At 55.4% G+C, this 22223-nt stretch overlaps 1 protein-coding gene across 1 annotated transcript; it reads left to right on the plus strand.

The window, feature by feature from the left end:
* The first annotated feature begins 2422 nt into the window (after positions 1 to 2422).
* Positions 2423 to 21506, plus strand: MASP1 (mannan binding lectin serine peptidase 1). The gene is made up of 11 exons (XM_032193274.1): positions 2423 to 2427; positions 4692 to 4917; positions 9941 to 10118; positions 10206 to 10337; positions 10761 to 10957; positions 11237 to 11384; positions 11484 to 11602; positions 11872 to 11950; positions 16165 to 16302; positions 16888 to 16962; positions 20611 to 21506. The coding sequence occupies exons 1-11, from the start codon at positions 2423 to 2425 to the stop codon at positions 21504 to 21506; spliced, it is 2193 nt and encodes a 730-aa protein (XP_032049165.1).
* Positions 21507 to 22223: the final 717 nt, after the last annotated feature.

A 22223-nucleotide genomic window follows, 5' to 3' on the forward strand; every position in this document is an offset into this window, starting at 1 on the left:
CAAGCCCAGCTGCTGCTTTGTCACGGTTTAACTCAGCTGTCCCACCAGCACTTGGGGAAAAAGCACTTCTGGATAAAGACTCTGCATGCCCACTCCTGTTACTCCATGGCCAGGCCTCATATAACATGTACACGAGGCCCTGGTGAGGCAGGGCTGAGATTGACATCCCTGGCATCACCGATCGTAGGAGGGGTGTTTGCAGCATCTGAGCAAGCAGCACAGAGGTCTGCCACTGGGGTCTGCAGTGATTCACATCCTCCTCTGCCCTGCAGTGCTTTGGGGTCGGTGTGGATGCTTTAAACCCTGCTATGCCCAGCAGCACGGGCTGGATCCACATTGAACTTGCATCACCACTGCACAGGTCACGGCCAGCCTCACAGTGTAAACACAGACTTTGACCCTCAGTGATCTGGCTTGAAAGAGGCATCAGCAAGCAAAGAAAGTGTCATACGAGGCTTAGGGCTGCTCCTGAAGTGCAGGAGCTGTTCCAAAAAGCTATAGGAGGTTGTCATGGTGGAAAAATGAGTGCATGAAGGACCCACCCTGCAGAACAGGCAGGGAAAAAATAGATCACAATGTATTCAGGCAAGAGCACACTTGCCTGCAAAAATAAAGCCCTGCATTTGACACGTTGCTGAGCTATTAATTAGTTTGATCAGCTTGCCTGGGTGTGTTAACATGAGGGAGAGCTGGTGTTTGTACAGTGATGAGCTGTTAAAACTTCCCAAACAGAGGCAGAAAAAAATGGCAGAGTGAGATCTCCCCTTTGCCCAGAGCCTTCCTGCTATTCTTCCAGTGCTTTCCCACTCATATTTTTTCTATTTTACCCGGCTGAGTCTCCTAGGTGCCATTTCTTCCCCGGCACAGAACCAGGGACCCATGGGAGCGACAGAAGCGGTTTCGGCACTGAAAGCCAAGGAGCTGTCAGCCCCCAGAGCACAAAGGCAAGGAATGGAAAAACCACCCCGTTTTCCTCCCCACAGACCCCTTCCCTCCCAGCTTCTTGGGGGGCTGCACGTAGCCGAAGGGGCAGGCGAGTTACCATTGCCACTTTAATGGCTGGGGAGGGCTGGGAGCTGCTGCTGGGGGAGCCCTGCCAGCACATCCCTGTCTCCCTGCCCCTTGTTTTTGTGTCTTCTAACACGCCGCAGATGTACCCGTGCCTGCCAGGGGGTGTCTGCAGGGTGTACATTAACCAGCTCAAGCTGAAGTTGGTCACCAGCTATGAAAGTTTCATTCTTGATGTCTCCGAGCTTGGCGTTTCTGGACGAGGGGGCCACTTGCACCCTAAGGCAGCCCTAAGTAACGATTCGGGTTGTGCAGGCAGGAGGGGCCGGGGTTTGCTTGTTCCTGGGGCAGGGAAGGGAAAACCATGTCCCCTGGCTCGGTGGGCAGCGTGCAGGTCCTCACCTCGCCAGGAGGGACTCAGGCTTTGGACCTGCAGCTTTGGCATCTGCAGCTCTCGCTGCCAGGGCAGAGTCCGCATCCGAAGCTGCTCTTTTGCCCTGGGACAAAATGCAGAGCCCAGCCAGCCCCGAGCCCTGCAGGAGGCTCACAGCCTGCTCTCGCCTTTACCCCGACTGCCACCAGCAGAAAGTTTGCAGGAACCAGACCGCAGCCCCAACCAAGCCGGGCACGGCTCAGGGAGGAGAAGCTGAGATCGGGTCCTGAGCGCGGGTCCCAGCTGCAGCACATCCCCGCAGCTCTGCACTTCTGTGCAGGTTTTTATTTTTATTTTTTTTTTCTTTTCACACGTTCTTGCCTTCTGTTTTTGCTGGAGGCTCCCGTCCCTATTGAGAGGCAAATTTTAGCCATCTGGCAAAGCAGACTGTAGGATAAAAAAAATGAGAGAGGGAGAAAAAAAAAACGCACACACAATGTGCATGGGCACACACACACACAAAACTCTGGAGATTAGGGAAGACAAAAACTTCTCCGCGGTTGCTGGAGAGGAGAGGAGAGGAGAGGAGAGGAGAGGAGAGGAGAGGAGAGGAGAGGAGAGGAGAGGAGAGGAGAGGAGAGGAGAGGAGAGGAGAGGAGAGGAGAGGAGAGGAGAGGAGAGGAGAGGAGAGGAGAGGAGAGGAGAGGAGAGGAGAGGAGAGGAGAGGAGAGGAAGAGGAGAAGGAGAGGAAGAGGAGAAGGAGAGGAAGAGGAGAGGAGGAGAGAGCCTTCAGCACAGGCAGGTCCGTGTGTGCGTGCGGGGATGTGGGGAACCGTTGCAGGCAGGGGAAGGCGTGACCTGCATGGAAAATGCCAGACAACTCCAGACACACACGCAGAGGCGCGCACACGCTCACAAATCTCCGGCCAGAGATAAGGCGGACAGCGGAGCGTGGGGAAGGAGGCGAAGCCGGCCCCCGCCGCCCAGCCAGCCGCCCTCCCCTGCCTCCCCAGCCCCTCGGGGAGCTCTCCCAGCAGAGACATGAGGTGAGTGCCTCCGGGACCAGGGGCGATGCGGCGGGGGAGAGGCGCACACCGGCTCTGAGGGGCTCCGGGGGGCACCAGGGGGTGGTTGGGGGACGGCGCCAGTTTCACTCCGGAGTGGGACCGGGACTCGCGGAGAGGAGCTGGCCGTGGGGCGAGCCGGCGGCGCTGAAGGCGAGGTGAAGCGAAGCGGAGGGGGTGATGCCCGTTTCCGCCAGCCCCCGAGCAGAAGAGAAACAGATTTTTTTCCCTTCGCACATTTTTGTGGTTTCAGACGAGCTGTCAGAAAAAGGCATGTTCAACCTCACTCCGCTCGGATGAGAAGTCGGCCCAAGTTTCTCGGTGCCCCTCGACTTTGCTTTGTACCCGGGGGCCGGGGCGAGCGGTGGCACGAGACAGACGAGCCCCAGAAAACTACTGCCCTGGTTTTGAAAGAACGCAGACAGGTTAAAAATAATCTGCTTATATAGCTTCAATTTCCTCATCAGCATACCTAAATCAAGCCCTGCTTCTGAAACCGTGTGTGCATGCACGTGTGGGTAGTTCCAGCGACTGTAATATACACCTACAAGCCTCTGCCAGGCCTTAGTACCTATTTTAGAAAGCGGAAATTTTCTCTAATGGCTCTAATTTCCTGCATGTTTCTGTTCCTCTGTGTGCTGTAAAAAGACGGAGGTCTCTCCTCCAGCCGGGTCCCTTGCAATGCCATGGGCATTCGAGTTTGTACCCCTAGCACGGGCAGGGGTTTGCTGAAAACTGCTCCGCTGGTGCTCACCTTGCTGTTCAAACAGAGCTCCAGACTGGTGTGCAGGGTGACCTGCAATCGCTGTCCTCTGTGCCCTCCTCGGGCACAAACAAGTTGGCAGCTGGGACAAACTCTCTAGGATCAGATTTTTTAAAAATCCGAGTTTGATGACAAAAGGTCTCTATGGATCTTAACTGCTGTGTCCTTCTTCATTTGGGGTGAGTGGTACCCTAAGAACTGAAGAGAATTGAAGAGGGAAAAGAGAAGAGAAAAAAAGCAAAATGAAGAGAAGCGAAAAGTACAAGAGAAGCGAAATGGAGAGAAGAGTAAAAGAGAATTGAAGAGAAGGGAAGAAGAAAAGAAAAGAAAAGAAAAGAAAAGAAAAGAAAAGAAAAGAAAAGAAAAGAAAAGAAAAGAAAAGAAAAGAAAAGAAAAGAAAAGAAAAGAAAAGAAAGAAAAGAAAAGAAAAGAAAAGAAAAGAAAAGAAAAGAAAAGAAAGAAAAAAAAAGAAAAGGAAAGGAAACGAAAGGAAAGGAAAGGAAAGGAAAGAGAAGGAAAGGAAAGGAAAGGAAAGGAAAGGAAAGGAAAGGAAAGGAAAGGAAAGGAAAGGAAAGGAAAGGAAAGGAAAGGAAAGGAAAGGAAAGGAAAGGAAAGGAAAGGAAAGGAAAGGAAAGGAAAGGAAAGAAAGAAAAGAAAAGAAAAGAAAAGAAAAGAAAAGAAAAGAAAAGAAAAGAAAGAAAAGAAAAGAAAAGAAAAGAAAAGAAAAGAAAAGAAAAGAAAAGAAAAGAAAAGAAAAGAAAGAAAGAAAAGAAAAGAAAGAAAAGAAAAGAAAAGAAAAGAAAAGAAAAGAAAAGAAAGAAAAGAAAAGAAAAGAAAAGAAAAGAAAAGAAAAGAAAAGGAAGGAAAAAAGATAGTGTGCTCGAGGGGAGCAGTGTGCAGGTTCTGCTGCTGGGGCCCTGGCCCATCCTCGCCTGGCTGCAAAGCCGCGTGCTGTTTGCTGGGAGTCAGTGAGCCCCGTTTAGCAGGGTGAAGCTAAGCGGTAGTAACAGCAGTGGTTATTGCCATGATGCTTTCATTAAACCGATTCAGAAAGCATCGTTATTTTATTAAGCATCCTAATGTTTACTCTTCTATTAAGCGAAGATTTGCCCATCGGCTGCTCGTCCAAAGACGTGTAGCTGGTGGCTGCAGCTGCCAGGAGCGAGAAGCTTGGGGCTCCTGATGGTGCCTGGAGCTGCAGGGGTGCCTTTGGATCCCACGGGGCACCTCCATCACCCACCCTTCTAAGGGGTTTTCCCTGTGCAACTCCCACCCTCACCTCCACATCCCTACGAAGAGTTTGCTGGCGGTGGCATGGTGCCACAGCTCTCCCAACCCAGCACACTGGTGTCAACTGTGCAACCTTACACAAAGTTGTAAGGGTTTTGGTGGAAAAAAATGCATTTTTTTGGAAAACCAGACTGAGCCCTGACAGGCTTTGGGATGGCCAGAGTTTCATTTGGTGTCCCCATGTGCTTTCCAGGTACCCCCTGGCCTGGTCGCTCTGTGCCTGGCTGCTCGGCGTGGCGGATGCTGTTGAGCTGACGGAGATGTTTGGGGAGATCCGCTCCCCAAACTTCCCCGATTCCTATCCCAGCGACTCGGAAGTGACGTGGAACATCTCCGTGCCCGAGGGATTTAAAATCAAGCTGTACTTCATGCATTTCGACTTGGAGTCCTCCTACCTGTGTGAATACGACTACGTGAAGGTGAGCGGTGGTATCAGGGGATGCACGAACGGGCAGGTGGGACATGCGTTTGGCCAGCAGGGAGTGCTGGAAACGCTGGGAACAAGGTATTTTTCCCCATTTGTTGGGCACAGGAATTGTCTGTCCAGTGGACAACAGGGAGAGCGCAATAAGCTGACAACATCCATTGGGCTAACCAGTGGGTGGGACACCCAAGTCAGAGCCCAGCCACAAAGGACCAGATCTCTGAAACTACAACACTTATTTCTCATTGAATGCCACGGGATTCGCACACCTGCGTGCTGATGAAATCCCTGTGGCAAAACCCCCAGGCTGTGCTCCTCTGATGCCAGGCACATGCAAGCAGGCCCCTGAGCTGGGCACCCTTGGCCAGGTCATGGCTGTGGGGACACCCAGCAGACCCAAAAATACGGGTTAGACCCGAGCTTAAGGCTGTAAATTGGGGTCTGCATGCAGAGCTTCCATCCTACGAGCAACTGGGACAGACCCACAGGCTCCGTTGTGTTCACTACAAACCCATATCACAGCCCAGGTCCAATTTTTGGGGCCACTGCTGGCAAATACCCTCAGCACAAAACAAGCTCTGGATGTTCCCAGGGAGCTGTCATGACCAAAACCACAAAAGATTTCATTCTGCCTCGTTGCTGGGCAGTAACCCATCAGAAATGATGGTGGGCCACACGCTGCGGGGCCACACATAGCATCCTTGCCTCTTGCAACTCCGTGTCCCCAAACAGGGTTCCCCTGGGCTCTCCGTCTCTCTGAATTTGGTCAGTTTTGGTGCTTTCTGGCAGGCCAGGTGTAGAAAACAGGTGCTTCCTACATTTCAGGGCTGAACATTCATCACCCATCGCCCAGCACAAGCCTCACCCTGCCTCTCTGCATGGAGGCAGGTGGAGGTTGCACCCAGGTCTGGAAGCACTCAGCCCCGGTGCTAGGTGCCAGCTACTTGCAATTATTGTTTTATTCTCACCCTAAGAAGACAAAGCAAACATTTGCATTTTTTTTTTCTTCTTGGATCTGTTTGCTGCTTTAATTTCCCCTTTGTGCTGGCACTCATTCTGCTACTAACAGCTCTCATTGAGGTTTGATTAGTTCTTTCTGCTTCTCCTGGATCTTCTCCAAGCACGAGGGCCAGGGACATATATAGAGATATATTGCTCTTAGAACCCAATAAGCTCAAGGAGCAGATTTCTTGGAAACTTTCCCCATTCCAGGCTTTACCCCTCCTCCTGCCCTTCACCCCCTGCTCATTTTTCCTTTTTCATAAGAGCTCCCTGTTATTTGGCCACGGTGCCAAGTTGGCATCACAGCTTTCCCTGCTGCTGGATTTCCATAAGAAGGCGGCATTTTTCACAGGGATTTAGATCTCAGCTGTATAAATTTGCTCAGGGCTGTAGCTCAGCTCACAGAGCCTTTACCACAGAACTGCCTTTGAAAAGTGCCGAAAACGCTCAGGAACACCCGTCTGGGTGGATTACAGGTGATCCGTAAGCTGCTCCGCTGGGAAGACGTGCAATTTTGATGCTATTAAAGCACCAGCTTGGAACACGTAAGGAGAGCAGCAGATGAATAGAAGACCATTTTCCTCCTTGGGAAAACCCAACACGTATAGATGTGTCTGTAATACTATGGCAGCCCCACTAAAGAGGCTCATTGAGGCTCAGAAAGCCAGAGGTGCCTCCTCTCTGTTTGGTACCATCTCCAAACGAGGGCTCTCCATCATCTTCACTGCCACAAGACAGAGGTCAAACACGGGGGCTAAACAGCCCTGGTGCAAGGTGGGGACCCAGCTGGGGCCAGGCAGAAAGCCACCGTGCCATGGTTTTTGCCTCCCTCACCTCCTCGGGTGCCCCTGTGCCCCAGCTCGAGCAGTGCAGAGAATCATCCCCAGCAGCAAGCTCGAGGCCCGCTGAGCTGCGAGCACACGCCAGTCTCTGCCTTCGGGGTGGTCTTCAGAAGGGAACAGTTTCCAGAGCCCTGAAACAATGGCTAATTAAAACAATAGCTGTTGATTTATATATATCCACACGCACGCGCGTGCGTGTGTGTATATATATATAAAACGAACGTGGCTCCTAGGGAAACGTGGCCAGCGGGATTGTTTGTGCAAAAGGGGATGGGACGGGTGGCACTTCAGTAAGGAGGTAAGCGAGGAGGAGCAGGAGGAGCAGGCAGCCCCGAGCAGGTAGGAAACACCAGCCTGCGTGCTCCTCAGCAAGCACCCAGTGCTTCTGGACACAGGTCTCCAGCAACCCTAGGGCAGAAGCAGGGAGATGGGAGGTGCAAGGTCCTTGCCCCAAATGGGACAGGTGGTTTCTCTTGAATCAGGGGAGCCAAGGGGAGCTTCCAAGGGTGTGAGTTAAAACCTCAGCACAATTTTGCAGGGTTTTTTTGGAAGGAGCTCTCTGCTAAGTCTGGGAAACCTCCACCAGGGAGAGGATGCACGCATGTGGGGAAGACTCAGCTGCAGGCTCTTGCTCCCGGCTGCCCCATCCCCACCTCGTTTCCAGCACCAGGCAGCACAGCATCAGGCATTTCGCACAAAACCCCACTAATCTGGGTGTTGCCTCCTCCCATGCACTCCGGCTGCAAGGCGGCTCCGCAGGGGCCGTTCCATGCCCTTCCCTGCCTCTGAGCCTCTCCTCCCCATGTCATGTTCCCAGTGTCTTCAGCCCGGCGCTGCGATTTCTCGGCCTAATGAGCCATTTATATATATTACAAGCGGTATGCTTTGCCCTCGTCAGTCCAATTAGTGCATTCCTGGCGGGCTGGCGGCCGCGTTTCCGTACTGCCGGCTCCATGCTCCTTTCCGGTGGCAGGGGCTGAGCCGCCTGGCCAAATTCCCCACGGTGCTGGGGGGGCTTTGTTAACCCGGCCGCTGCAGGAGGCATCACTGGGATGTCACTGCTCCAGCAGCCAAAGCTGTCTCCTTTCTGGGTGCCCTGGGCACAGCCTGCGTCACCACGTGCGTTGTGACAGCCTCTGAGTCCCAGCCCCAGCCAAAAATCACGGGGACAGAGCCACATCCATGGCAGGGACCCCCCTCCATCCACAGGGGCAGGCATCCTCACAAGGAGAGCAGAGGCAAAAGCAGACAGCAAAGCTGGCGGGAGGCAGTGGCACGGGTAAATTTAAGGCACGAGAGTGTCGCTCTGTTTTATTTTTCAAAGCAGGCTTCTTTCAGCGTATTTTTATAGGGAATTTCTCCGCGGCAATTGATATTTCCCTCAGGGACACATCTTCTCTAGTGAAAACGTCGACATCGTGACCCGAGAGGGAGAAACTCCAAACAAACAACCAGGATTTAATTACCAGCCTGCTCGCTGGATGTAAATGATCTACGAAAAAGTATACAGTCCTCAGCAGAAGCAGCAAATATTAACCAGGGAGGATGACCTCTCTGTTTAGTTTACAGCCGGAGGGCTGTCTCTGCTCCCTGCGTCCCGGGGCATGGGACCCGTCACAGATAAGGGGCTGCCGATACCTTCGGCGAGGCCCCATGGCGAGAGCATCCTCGGGCAGGGACACGGGCACAGGGGACATTTCCCCGTGCATCCCTTCAGAGGTGATGGCAGCACCGGCCCCGCACCAAGGATCTGGCTGGAAAACACTGCTTCCGACAGTTTTCCTCCCCAAAAAAGTGTCTTTGCAGAAAACGCAGTGTGCCCACTTTTCACAGCAGCCAAAGAGCCAGGCTCGTTCGCTTTTTGTAGATGGTGCTCCCGTTTTCCAGCCTGAAATGATGTTTTGTTTCAAAACACCCTTTATTTTGGATTTTTAAACGATTCTAAAGCACCACAGTATATTTCAAAGCGATTGAAACCAGATGGACCCCAAATTACTTGTTTTCCTTTTTTTTTTTTTTTTTTTCAGAACTCTGTTTCACAAAAAAAGAATAAAATTCAATTGGGTTTTTGTCCCAATGCGGGACGCATGCTTTTTCTCCAAATTCTCAAAATCTATCATCGGAAAGTCTCTCTCTTTTCTGGCCAGCTCTTGCTCATATGAGAGGATGGAAAATATCTGGAGGCAATGTCAAGGCACGCTGAGCTGCCATTTCCATGTTGTCTTTCCCTGGTGTGAGCGAGTTTCCTCCTGCATGCTCAGCCCTGGGAAATTTCCTTTTCTCCCCACTCCCTCCCCAGCCGGCGCATCCCGAGGGTCTCGGGGAGCCGTGGTGGCAGCCGCAGGAGGGTCCCACCTCGCCGAGGCCATGCGAGCTGGGGGTGGCACTCATGGGTCCCCAAGCTGTGCGCTTTGTTATGGCCTCAATAACGTGTTCTTGGTGTGAGCACGGAGGGCTGGCGTGGTGCAGAATTGCTCATGTTCCTCCCCTGGGGGGTTATTCGTATTCAGAATATGACAGGGTGCTGGGAACGAGGACAGGGTCCAGAGGTGGGATTGCAAGAGGAAGAGATGAGGTTGGTGCTGAAATGGTCCTGTGGAAACCGCGACGTAAAAGAAAGGGATGGGGCAACGTAAAAGGAAGGGATGTGGAAAACAGGAGGGTTTCCCATAGGGATTACAGTGCTTCCAGGCTGTAAAGAGCTGCACAGAGGGGCTAGTGAGCACGCTGAAATAACAGCAGGGCATGGTGGCTCCTCCATCCCCTCCTGCAGCCTTCTAGGACACAGCACATGGACCCAGGGTGGTGGGGACAGCACCGAGCTTGTCCGAGCCAGCCCAGGGAACTGCAAGGCCATCCAAATTACAGCTGCTCTGACCTGATACAAAACCAGAGTGATCGATACTCAGTGCTCCCAGAGCACGCAGCAGCTCCAGCTCTTTTCATGGGCTATCTGCTCTGCTCCTCATCCCAGAACCCCCAGTGCGGGGGTCCTCAAGGGTCCCAGCACCCTTCTGAGCGTGGAGGCAAAGGGAACACAGGTACCAGCAGCTGTGGGTAGGAAAGGCACAGCTGAGGGCTGATTTTCACCCCCTTTCTTCCCCAGCTCCTGCCCACACGTCAGCCCTGTGTGATTCGTGTGAGCCAAGCACTAACCCAGCCTTTCTGCTACAGATCGAAGCGGAGGACCAGGAGCTGGCAACCTTCTGCGGCAGGGAGACGACGGACACCGAGCAGGCCCCCGGCCAGCAAGTCATCCTGTCCCCCGGCCCCTACATGGGGCTGACTTTCAGGTCCGACTTCTCCAATGAGGAGCGCTTCACTGGCTTCGACGCCCATTACACGGCCGTGGGTAAGCAGCACGCAGCCTCGGGACCTGCTGGACACGGGGGGCTGCAGCGTGTGACCCCCCTCTCCTTGCTGTCACCATCCCACCTAGATGTGGACGAGTGCCTGGAGAAAAGCGACGAGGAGCTGGCGTGCGACCACTACTGCCACAACTACATCGGCGGGTACTACTGCTCCTGCAGGTTTGGCTACATCCTCCACTCCGACAACAGGACCTGCAAAGGTACTGGCCGGGCACAGCACGGCCGTGGGGATGGTCATGCATGGTCATCTCATGAGGGATGAGATGTGGTTTCTCCCTCAGCTAAACTCTAGAGATCTCAAGTAGGAGAAATGAGAGGTTTTAGTCTCTTCTCTGAGTATGCCTGATGAAGGTGAGATGGGTTTGGCTCTCAGCCCGGGACCCTCCACATCACGGGCATATGTGGAGCTTGGCTTGTGAGGTTCTCCTTGCATGGACCCACATTCAGGGCCGTAGACCCCATCCCATAAAGGGGCTGAGCAGGCAGGGAGCTGGGTGCAAGCAGGATCAGGGGCTGGGACGAAGGGGAGCTGAGAGTTGGTGCCCATCAGCACCCCTTATCCTGAGCGTGGCCGGGGCTGGGGGAGGCTTCCGGGGCGCTGATCCATCCCGGCTGTGTTTCAGTGGAGTGCAGCGACAACCTCTACACCCAGAGGAGCGGGGTGGTCACCAGCGCCGACTTCCCCAGCCCCTACCCCAAGAGCTCGGACTGCCTGTACCGCATCGAGCTGGAGGAGGGCTTCTTCATCACCCTGAGCTTCGAGGACAGCTTCGACGTGGAAGACCACCCCGAGGTGACCTGTCCCTACGACTACATCAAGGTGAGCTCCCCCTGCCCCGCTATCCTGTCATACCCCCGGTGTCGCGTTGATGGGGCCAAAATGTCCCCAGTCTAAATGGAGATGATGAAGCCAGCAGGAGCCCCATGATAGCTGAACCTCTTACCACACCTGATGGTGACCCTCTTTCTGGCCCTGGGCCCAGAACCAGTCCACATCGCCCCACCACATGGTGGTGAAACGTCCCAATCCATCGTCCTCAGGGTGAGGAGATCCCCAGGTATCCACACCCCACCTCAAGCCACCTCTTTCCCTTGGCAGATCAAAGCTGGCCCCAGGGAGTTTGGCCCTTTCTGTGGAGAGAAGTCCCCGGGACGCATCGAAACCCAAACCAACAGCGTGCAGATCCTCTTCCACAGCGATAACTCGGGGGAGAACAGGGGCTGGAAGCTGTCGTACACAGCAATCGGTAACTCCTGCTGCTTTCCCTGGGAAATGGGAAGGAAGGGCTTTATACACTCTGCAGGTGGAAACCTGTTGTTTTGCTCTGCTTGCTCTTCATTCAAAGGAAACCCGTGCCCACTGGTGCAGCCACCCATCAATGGGAAAATCGAGCCTTCCCAAGCCAAGTACACTTTCAAAGACCAGGTTGTCATCAGCTGCAACACCGGCTACAAAGTACTGAAGGTATGGGGTGACGGTGTGGAGCAGGGAGGAACCCTTCCTCCCAAAGCCATCACATCTCTGCTTGGGAGAGCAAACATGACCCACACCCCCTGGGCCTCCTCCCCAGGGCCTAGGGCACAGCCTCCTCTAGCAATTTTTAGCTAGAAAAGTCCTCTTCCAGGGAGGTCTGGTTATATCTTTACTAAATTGCCAAGAATTTGACTTTTTATAGGCTCATACCCTGATGGTGTTGTGGTTTCTGTTTTGTTCTGTTTGGTGTTTCTGCACAGGATAACCTAGAGAGCGAATCCTTCCAGATCGAGTGCCTGAAGGACGGGACGTGGAGTAACAAGATCCCCGTTTGCAAAAGTAAGGAAACCCCACGCACACCCTGTCGATGTCCTTTTCCTGCTGAAATTTCACACTGGATGGAGCTGCCCTGCCAGAGCGGAGCTCCTTACTCAGACCCAGCCAGAGAGACTACGTAATTCTGCAATGCTCTCTTGGCTCTTTCTTGGGTAGCATAACGGGGCTTGGTCCAAATGCCACAAGCAGGAGGTTTGTGCTTCCCCTTAGATTACTCATAAGTTGATTTGTGACCAGCTTGGCCGTCTCCCTGTCAAAGAAAGAGCAACCCTGGCTCTGGGGAGCTGGGTGAGCGGTAGCACAGACGGCTCTGCTGCCATGTGAAGGATGGCAAATTCGGGGCTGAATCCTGCTCTCGATGTGAGAGCAAGGGCTGCGTGAGATGGGATGACTCCCTGCTGTCTAGAAAACACCTACGAGCTTCCACAAAGCTTTTTTAACTGTAAAGCCTGGGCATGGATCAGATCAGACTTACCTCCGTGGTGATGCACCTTCATGAATGGCTGCTGCTGGAGGGAGGGAGGTGGCTGGTCCTGGGTGAGTGAGGTGGGATTGTTCGAGCTGTCAGATAAATCTGACACAATTTGGGATTATCTAGTTCCCAGTCCAACTTTCCCTCCAAATGGAAGCTGCTAAGATCACAGGCTTTAGAGAGGTGCCAGGTTCTAGCTGGGCAGTGCACAGCTAAGAGAAAGGGGACAGAAAAGTTGCCCAGATACTTACAAACCTCAAAAAGAGAGAAAAGAGGGAAAAGAAAGGAGATTCCATTTGCGTCAGTTCTTCTTTTGTCTAACCCAGCTCCTCTCTCAGCTCAGGCCCGGAGCTGTGCTTCTCATGTACCTGGTAACACCTCTTTCCTTTCCCCAAACACTCGCCAGTACCTCTCTGCCCCAGAAGGCACTCACTGCTACTCAGCCTGCTGTAAGGCTGGCCCAGAGAGGAGAAAAGCAACAAACACTCTCAGGGAAGGTCCCAAGACCTCCCAGGACAGGCAAGACGAGATGCTCTCAGGGGATGTGGCACCCAGGTTCTCCCCTTCTGGGCATATCCTTTTTGTTTTAATGATGTCGTGGATCTTACCTTAGGAGTGTATTTTTGGAGTTTTAAGTCACGTTTGCTCATTCAAAATGAAAAATGGGAGGTTGCCAGACATGCTAAATAGATTCCTATCTGAAAGGGTTTCTTACAAAGTATGGGATCAGTGATGTCTCTGCCCCACCAGAGAACTACCCCTCTCACCAGCAGCTTCCCATTCATTTTATCCAGCTTGGAGAGAGATCAGATAAACACTGGCATTGCCTAGACAAAAAATAATGCAAAAGTTAGATATTTTTAACCCCCAAAGCATTAATTTTTGGAGATTACCTGCACTATTCCATTTGGGCTGGAACTGGTCCCTTCTTGTGTGAGATAAATCACTACACTAAATTTCTGTGGCTTTCTTGGAAAGCCAAGAAGCCCCTAAATGGGCAGTCCAGGCCTTCAGACTGCCGTGCCTCCCACCTCCCCTGTACGTCTGTCTGGGAGAGGCAAAAATGGTTTGAAGTGAAAAGCAAAGAAAATAGAAACCTCCCCAGCCAAGGTGGATAATATCCAGCTCTGCAGCCTGGCCAGCTTCTCCCAGCCACTGTCCCCAGATCGCCCCGGATGAGCCGAGCAGGTCCCCATCAGGGTCCCCATCGGGGTCCCCATCGGGGTCCCCGTGGCTCCTGGTGCTCGTTACAGATCTCTGGTGTTTTGGGGGCTGGGTTTCCTGCATGCCTCTCTCTGCTCGGCTACTAATTGAGCTTTCTCTCTCTGCTCTCCTCCTTCCCCTCTGCCTTCGGTGCAGCTGCAGACAGAGCCGACAACCAGACAGACAGAAGAGCCGGCTCGGAGCAAGTGGCTGCGTGAGGCTGGCGCCGGCCGCGCCGCCGAGACGGGCAGCCTGCCTCCGTGCCCCTCTCTGCTCTGTCCCACACCCAGGGCAGCTCCCCTTTGCCCCTGGCTGCCAACTCCATCTCCGCGGCTTGTCTAACCGGCATGGCGCTCCTAACCCCCTGCGCACGCTGCTTTCTTAACTCCGTCTCCAGAAGGGAAATTTGGAGCCGAGCCCCCCTGTCCGTCCGTCGGCCCCTTTGGGAAGGTCCCTGCCTGTCCCCGGGATGCCGCCAGCTCCTGGCACATCCTCTGCACCCCTCCGGATGCCCCCGGCCGTGCTCTGCTCCCCTCCGAGCCGGCGGTTGCGCAAGGAGCGTCGGCCCCGCACATGGTTTGTTTGTTTGGATTTAACCTCCCGCTGCCCTTCCTCCCTGGCCCAGCATCGCAAATAAGAAACACTCCTTCCTCTCCTCTCTCCGAGCATCCTTTCAGCTCCCCCACCCCGGGGTGAGGGAGGATGGGGTGGCATCAGCAGCCTTCTCCTGCCAGCCCTTGGGAGGATGCGTGCGGGACCGAGACCTGGCACGGGTACGGGGGATGCTGCTCTGCCTCCCCTTGGTCCCTGCTGCTGGCCCTGCGGAGGTGAGGATGGGCTGGCATCGGGATGGTCACAGCCAAAAGAGGGCAGAGCCCCGTGTCTGGCCCCATCCGTGTCCCCAAGAGCCCAGGATGTGCACACAGGGCTCCTTGAGGTGTCAGGGGCTGCACTGGGAGGGGGACCGGAGGCTGGAAGAGGAGGAGGAGAGTGCTGGGGGGCTCTGTATGGCTCTGCTCTTAGGAAGATGGCTTAACGGCCCCTCTCCCAAGGCAAAAGTCTGGAAGAGCTCAAGGCACCAACTCCACACTCCCTTTGGGCAGGACCCGGGACACCGGTGGGGCAGCACCTCTGTGCAGGAGCCCATTCTGGCATCAGGACTGCCCCCACACATGGGACACGCAGGGAGGGAGCAGGTTGTGTGGGCTGGGGGACACAGCCCTGCAGCCATAAATAGCCCCAGAGCAGACGTGCCAGCCACACCGATCCCCCAACACCCATTTCCCCCTTCCTACAAGCCCCAGCATCCCCCAACACCTTATACAGGTCCTGCAGGTGCTGGTACCATGGCACAAATCCACTGTGCTCCTAAGTGTGGTGGAAAGAGAGCTTGGGGACCCTGAGGCTGGTGACAGGAGTCTGTGTCCCCTGCTCTGCCTCTCTGCAAGGCACAGGCACCCCGAGCCTCCTGCAGCCTGGCTGTACCCATCCCATCGCCCACTGTCCCTACCAAACCGCACCAGGGCAGAGGGGACCCTGGTGAGCAGCGAGCCACAGCATTTTGCCATAAACCAGGCTTTTTTTCACCCAAGTGGGTGGCTCACCCTGAGCATCGCTACATGTCCCTGGTGCCAGCGTTGCTTCTAGTGATTTTTTTCTTCATTAGCCTGGATCACCATGGTAAGGCTCCTGATCTCACTGCCTGCTCTGCTAGCCCCCTCCCCATTCTCAAGCACCCAGACCCATGGAGCTCACGTGCCCCTGACACACTGGACCTCCTTTCCCATCCTCTCAGCTTCAGAGTGGCAGAGCCCAGCTCTGCAGAGCTGCATTTCCCAGGCAGGATGGGACCCTGGGTGGGTGGCACAAGCCTGGCCCATGGGAGAAGAGGCATGGTGAGGGATGTGGGGGAGAAGACAGACCATGGGAAAGGGCAATGGCACCCTGGAGGTTGGAGCAGGTAGGTTTTTCCCTACAACTGTTCATCTCCCCCTGCCTGCAGAGCAGCCAAGCCGTGCTCTCCATGTCCTTCACCCCTGGTTGTCACAGGAGAGCCAGGACCTAGGGGTGCTCAGCCTGAGCTGTAAATGGTTATCAGCAAGGCTTGCTGAGCAGGTCCAGAGCAGGAGGGATGGGGCTGTGCTACCAACAAAGCCTGGTGCATGGAGGAGGTGTTTGATGAACCACTGCCTGCTTTTTCCTGCCCATTCATAAGGCATGCAAAGACAAACTGCGGGAGCAAGTCCTGACAGCTCCTGCCCACCTGTGCAGATCCCTTCCCCTTTCAAAGCTACAGCAGATCTCGTCCTAAACACACAGCTCGGGACATCCTAGGAGGGATGGGAGCCGAGCCAAGGAGCTGCCTGAGCCGTGCCAGGCTGTGCTCCTTGCATTGCCCTAAAGAAGCGAGGTATGGGGCTATCGGAGCCTCGCCCTGCCCTGTAGGACCACCACCCACGCTGAAACCCAGCACTGCCTGCACGGGGCTGGGCACCCCGAGCACGGTCACAGGGCTCAACCCCGATTCTGTGTTGGCTTTCAGTTGCTGACTGCAAAGAGCCGCCGGAGCTGGAGCACGGCTTTGTCACCTTCTCCTCCAGGAACAACCTCACCACCTACCGCGCGGCCATCCAGTACCACTGCCAGCACCCCTACTACCACATGGCCCCCAACAGCACCGGTGAGCTGGGGGACAGGTCCCCATGGTGCGGGTGGGCACGCGGGGGGAGCCAGGTATATGGCCACAATGGGGTCTCCGTGCTTGGGGGAGCACCAGGTCCAGCAGCCCTAGGAAGGGCTCCTTAAGGCACCCATCCCAAAAACCCATCAGAGCCAAAGCCCTGCAGAGAGCAGTGGGATCATGGCAGGCAGAGCTTCAAGCTTATCCACCAGCAGAGACACCATAAGGGGGTTCACAAAACACCACGGGTCTCTGCACCCTTTGGATATGGCTCTGGGCAGCAGCCCGGGTGCACATATGTCCCAGCCCTCCTTCCTCCTCCTCCCTCAGTATGGAAAGCCAAAGAATTTCCTCACATTCCTGCCTCCCTGCTCACAGCCCTGCGCATCTGGTCCCCGCATCCAGCACTCATTAGTGTAATGGGCGGCAGCAGCACTAACAGGGTGACAGCTCAGAGGGCTTCAAAAGGAGCCCTCTGAAAGGAGCCCATCCTGGAAAAGGGTTCAGAGGGTCGCGATGGCAGGGCAGCATTTCACTGTCCCTATACTTGGGCCACCGCCCAGCTAACACACTGCTCTCTTCCAGCCACCTACACGTGTGATGCATCAGGGGTGTGGAGGAGCGAGGAGCTGGGCACGGCGCTGCCGTCATGCCGACCAGGTACTGGTGGAGACGGGTACCACGGGGAGGGGTGCAGGGATGTGCGGGGAGGGGGCTGCCTGCCCGACCTCACCTGCTGCTCCCGGGCAGGGACCCCCCTCCTCGGTGACAGAGCTGTGTGCTGTACGTGTCTGCTGCAATGTATGGCAGAGAGGGCAGTGAGGACAAGGTTCAGGAAGGCAGCAGCCCCAGCAATATGGGCACGTTCAGCCCCCAGCATCGCTGGAGCTGGCTCCAGCCAAGGGCAGCGCACGACCTGCCCGGTGGCGCCGGCTCCCGGCTGCCATTAGCAGCGTGTCCCCATGCAGGAGCAATTAGCACGTCTCCAAGCCTTGCAGAAAAAAACAGCCCCTTCACAGGGCCAGAAGTCCCAAGCCTTTAAGCAGTGGCAGAAACGTTTGCAGCCAGCAAGTTTCCAGGCCAGGCGCCCGCTTGGGATTAAACAAAAGTCCCTGGGACGTGGGCTGGCCACAGCCGGCTGCAGACGGGGCTGGCGGCAGCTCTGGGTGCAGGCTGTGGTCGGATGTGCGGGGACAGCTCTCCGGAGCGGTGCACGGACACGGTGGCAGGGCTCAGCCCCACGGCAGGTCTCGCTGGGTGTCTGCTCTCCAGAGACCGGGGCTGTGGCTGCTCTCGTTTCGGCAGCTGCTCCCTGCATCCCTCCTTGATGTTTCAGCCTGAAATAATTTGTGCCGGGAGCATACGGGGACATTTTTCGGGGCCTTAGCTGCCTTCATGGGCCATTTCCAGACCTCCTGATTAGTGACAGAAGTCACAGGGAGGCTTCAGGATAATGGAAAATCCCAGGGAGAGGGTGACGCTCTCCTGAGATTGGGATCTGCAGGCAGCAGCTGGCCAGCTGCTCTTCAGATCTTCCCTCGTGTCTCACGCTACCTCCCCATCAATAGAAACTCCTCTTCCAGGCCACGCCGCGCCTGCCTCTGCCATTAGTGGGAGCATTTGCAGCCTGGTCAGCGTTTTTGATATGTAATTTAATAGAATAAATATTTGGCTGGATGCGTTTCCTCTAAAATCATCTCCCTGGGATGGCTGTCAGCTTCAGTGCAGCAGCACAGCTGGGCTGGGCTGGGAGGCAGGAGCTCTTAGCCCAAGCACGTTTTCTGTTCCCTGCAGCACTGGGAAAGGCAGGGGAGTGAAGTGCAGGCAGATGCTCCCCACACACTCTGAAGTCGCAGTTTTCCTAGCAGCAGCCACAGCAAATCCATGTCAGCAGCTCCCGGTGCTCCTTCCCCAGCTCTCAGTGCTGATCCCATCACCTTGGGAGCCTCTTTCTGGGAGGTTCAGCATCCTCCCCTCCCAATATGAGGGCATGGGGCAGAGTCATGGCAAGCCCAAATCGTCTCCCACAGCCTCCCAGTATCATCAGCACCCCTGGGCACTAACCAGCCTGGGACTTCCCTCCCTGGCACTGCCCCAGGCACGAGCCAGCTCCAGCACCACCACCTTTGTCCCAAGGAATATGTTCCCCAAGGGCACCTTGGTTCTCAGAGCCACCTTCAGCTGCTGAATTCCTCCCGGTGGGTCACAGCACGTGGATAAAGCACCTGGAGGCAAACCAGGCAGCACATCAGGGCCCCTCAGACATAATTCTGGGTCTGCTGGAGCTGAGCAGAGGGAAGCTGGTTTGGCTGCCAGAACTGCGGCGAAGACTTAGGATGCAGGAGTAAAGCCCACGGTGCTAGGCAACATCCCGCGGCCAAGCCTCCTCCGGCCACAGCTCCTCCGGGAGGGTGAATGCCATGGCCGTGACACCACAGGCCTCGTGATGGGTCTCAGGGCGAGGGGTGAGGCCAGGCTGATGTAAGGCTCCAGCCCTCCCGGTGGCGTTCCCCTGGCACAGGCTGAGCAGGAGCCCAAGCGGCTGGACGGCTGGGGAAGGGCTGAGCGAGCTCGCGGGGCAGCGTGAGGCTGCAGGATTACTCACTTGGCCTTTCTGCTTCTGAAGTGGTGTGGGTCCAGCCAAACCACTCCAGAAACTGAGCTGCAATGGGAGGAATTGCAAAGTGCAGGCTGGCCCACCAGCCAGCTCTGTCTCCCACCCACCAGCACAACTGTACAACAACCCTTCACATGGCAGCCCTGCTTTACTGCAGCCCAGGCCTGGCAGGAATCCTAACATCCACCAAGTCTTTGACACAGCAGCATTCTCCTTCTACCTCCCGTTCCATAAGGAGTCTGGTGCACATGGTGCACATCTGGAGCACAAATCACACAGGTGTAAACCAAGAGTAAGATCTGATCCTACTCAGAGAGCTTGAAGTCCCACCCGGGCTCCCCCTTTGCTAGGTCTGTGCCTGGCTTCAGTGGCGGATCTGGTACAGCTCTGGGGTCGTTATCACTGGGTAAAAGCCTCCTCCACATCCCATGGTCTGCTATGAACTGTTCCCATGGTCCATACTCACTCTCAGCAGACAACAGACCATTCTTTCCACCAGCTGAGACCACTCTTTGCACCCACTTGTCCTGCAAATATGCAGGACAAGTCCTCTAACCCCTCTGGAGTGGAGGTCTGGCACACACCACCCACTTGCACAAGCCCACCTTTTTCATCAAAGGCTTTCTGCCTCCCTTCATGATAGGACCACATGTACTGTAGCCCTGCCCTGACAGGCACCAAGAGCTTAACCCTTCCCAAGCTCAGTGGATACTTTTTGGGACAGAGACCTACCAAAGCTGGTAGCCAAAACTGTGCCTAGAAAGCCCATGGCCTCATGGCCAAGGGCATCTACCTTCTGTTTTCACAGCCTACAGCAAGGGTGGGAAAGGAGAAAGCAGCCAAGAGGCTGCTTTTTGGAGCAGACATGCTGGGACAACCTGGGCCTTGCCTGCTCGTGGCTGAACCCATGTTGGAGTCCTGCAGAGCTGGGACAGCAGCCAGAGGGAGCTCCTGGCTCTGAAGACGTCTCCTTCCCTGCCCCAGCACCTGGCCTAGCGGCCAAGCTTGGTCCCAGTCCCACCAGCTGAAGAATGGCCTGGTCTGGGCAGGCTGCCATAGCCATGGGAGCCACGCAGCCATGCTTCAGGGTGCATGGGGAGATGCAGAGGCAGGTCGGACCCTCTTACCCCCCCATGAAGGTATTGCAGGTCCCAAAGGTGCAATGATGGATGGCACTGAGCGCTGTGCATTGCATGCATCATTGCAGGTAGATTATGCCACAGGCTTAGCAGTACCTCCTGGGAGAGCTGCCTGGGACCCTCCCTTGGGTCTCCCAGGGTGCCATGTGGGAGCAGATGACAGGATTGGGTACCCCCAAATCCTGCAAAGCAATAGATTTTACTGTCCCATAGACAAGACACTTCTCTAATCTATGTCTCATTGACCACAGCCACAAAAAGCATAGACAGAGGGCTTGGTATAGTTACTCTTAACTCCAGGAGAGCATTGTCCCTATTGTCCAGGGCCCATGAGCAAAGCAAGATGTTCTGTGCTCCAAAAGTATTGCTGACATAGCTCAGGCCAAGAGAGAACTAGCTCCATAAGGGCTGAACAGGGTCTGCAGGGGTCACCCCACCATCCTCATGGTCATGAAGATAACCAGCCATGTGGCATAATCTACAGGGGAGTCCCTTTTCATTTGTTCCCCAGATAAGTGCTGGGAGTAACAGTGCTGTCCGTTTTGTCCCCAGTGTGCGGCCGGCCGGCTCGTGCTCTGCCCGGGATCATCAAGCGCATCATCGGCGGGCGCAACGCAGAGCCCGGCTTCTTCCCCTGGCAGGCCCTGATTGTGGTGGAGGACATGTCCCGGGTGCCCAACGACAAGTGGTTCGGCAGCGGGGCCCTGCTCTCGGACTCCTGGGTGCTGACAGCCGCACACGTGCTCCGCTCGCAGCGGCGAGACAAGACGGTCATCCCCGTTTCTAAAGAGCACGTCACTGTCTACCTGGCCCTGCACGACGTGAGGAACAAGATGGAGGCTGTCAACCGGACAGTGGAGAGGATCATACTCCACGAGGAGTTTGACATCCAGAACTACAACCACGACATCGCCCTGGTCAAGCTGAAGGAGAAGGTGACCATGGGGAACTACGTCATGCCCGTCTGCTTGCCCCAGTTCGAGCATGAGCTGGAGGGACCTCACCCCAACACTCTAGGGCTGGTGGCTGGCTGGGGGATCTCCAACCCCAACATCACCGTGGACGAGATCATCAGCTCGGGCATGAGGACGCTGTCCGACATCCTGCAGTACGTCAAGCTCCCGGTGGTGCTGCATGCGGAGTGCAAGACCAGCTACGAGTCCCGGTCGGGGAACTACAGCGTGACCGAGAACATGTTCTGCGCCGGTTACTACGAAGGTGGGAAGGACACTTGCTTGGGAGACAGTGGGGGAGCCTTCGTCATTCAGGACCCGGGAACCCGGAGGTGGGTGGCCCAAGGGCTGGTCTCGTGGGGTGGCCCGGAGGAGTGTGGCAGCAAGCAAGTGTATGGGGTGTACACCAAAGTCTCCAACTACGTGGACTGGGTGGAGAAGAAAACAGGCTCCTCAGAGAGGTGGACATTTCTGGACCCTGAGCTGGAGAGATGAGTGACTAAGCACTGCTTGCTGCCGCAGCTTCCTTTCTTCTTGTTGTTTTTTAATATGCTCCAGACTCTGGTCTTTCGCAAGCAGTAGCCACGATGCTCAGCCGCACTTCGGGCCTTTGCCAGCCCTCCACGTCATCCGTTGCGCTTGGTCCCATCCCTTTGCTTGCTCTCTTAGAAAATGCTTGCTAGGGAGCTGGGGGAAGGGAGCGAAGGGTGAGATCTCATCTCGCATCCTTAGCTCATGCTGCTGGGCTCCAAACCTTGCCCACCCTCCCGGGGAGGCTCCCTCCAAGCTGTGACAAAGGCAAAGTGACAGAAGCAGCATTTCCCTGCCACCAAAGCCTTGGGCCATGCACAAAGACTTGCCCACACCCTCAGGGCTCTCAGGCCAGCTCTTCCCATCAGATGATGTAACTGGAGGAGCAACAGGGGCTGTGGACAGCATGGGAAACCTGGATGGGCAGGTCTGGACCTCACAGGTCCCCCCCACTGCGTAACACCTTTTCTGTGCAAGGAGCAGTGAGAGAGCCCTGTGGGTTTGCTGGTATTTGTATTTGCAGACAAACATCCCTTCCTGATGGCATCTCAGGTGATGTCCACCTGGCCCCAGGGATGTGAGGATGTGTCCACATTAGCCCTAAACTTCAGCCATGGCTGGAAAGGTAATGGCTGCTGATATGGCACTGACCCAGCATATGGGATGGCCAGGTAAGCTTAC

Source organism: Aythya fuligula, chromosome 9 (assembly GCF_009819795.1).
Source record: "Aythya fuligula isolate bAytFul2 chromosome 9, bAytFul2.pri, whole genome shotgun sequence".
Classification (NCBI taxonomy): Eukaryota; Metazoa; Chordata; class Aves; order Anseriformes; family Anatidae; genus Aythya; species Aythya fuligula.

Bases quoted from the DNA above. Each gene is read 5' to 3' on its own strand.
- MASP1 (XM_032193274.1), top strand. The intron at 4,918-9,940 runs GTGAGCGGTGGT...TTTCTGCTACAG, and splicing joins GTGAATACGACTACGTGAAG to ATCGAAGCGGAGGACCAGGA. The intron at 16,303-16,887 runs GTGAGCTGGGGG...GCTCTCTTCCAG, and splicing joins CATGGCCCCCAACAGCACCG to CCACCTACACGTGTGATGCA.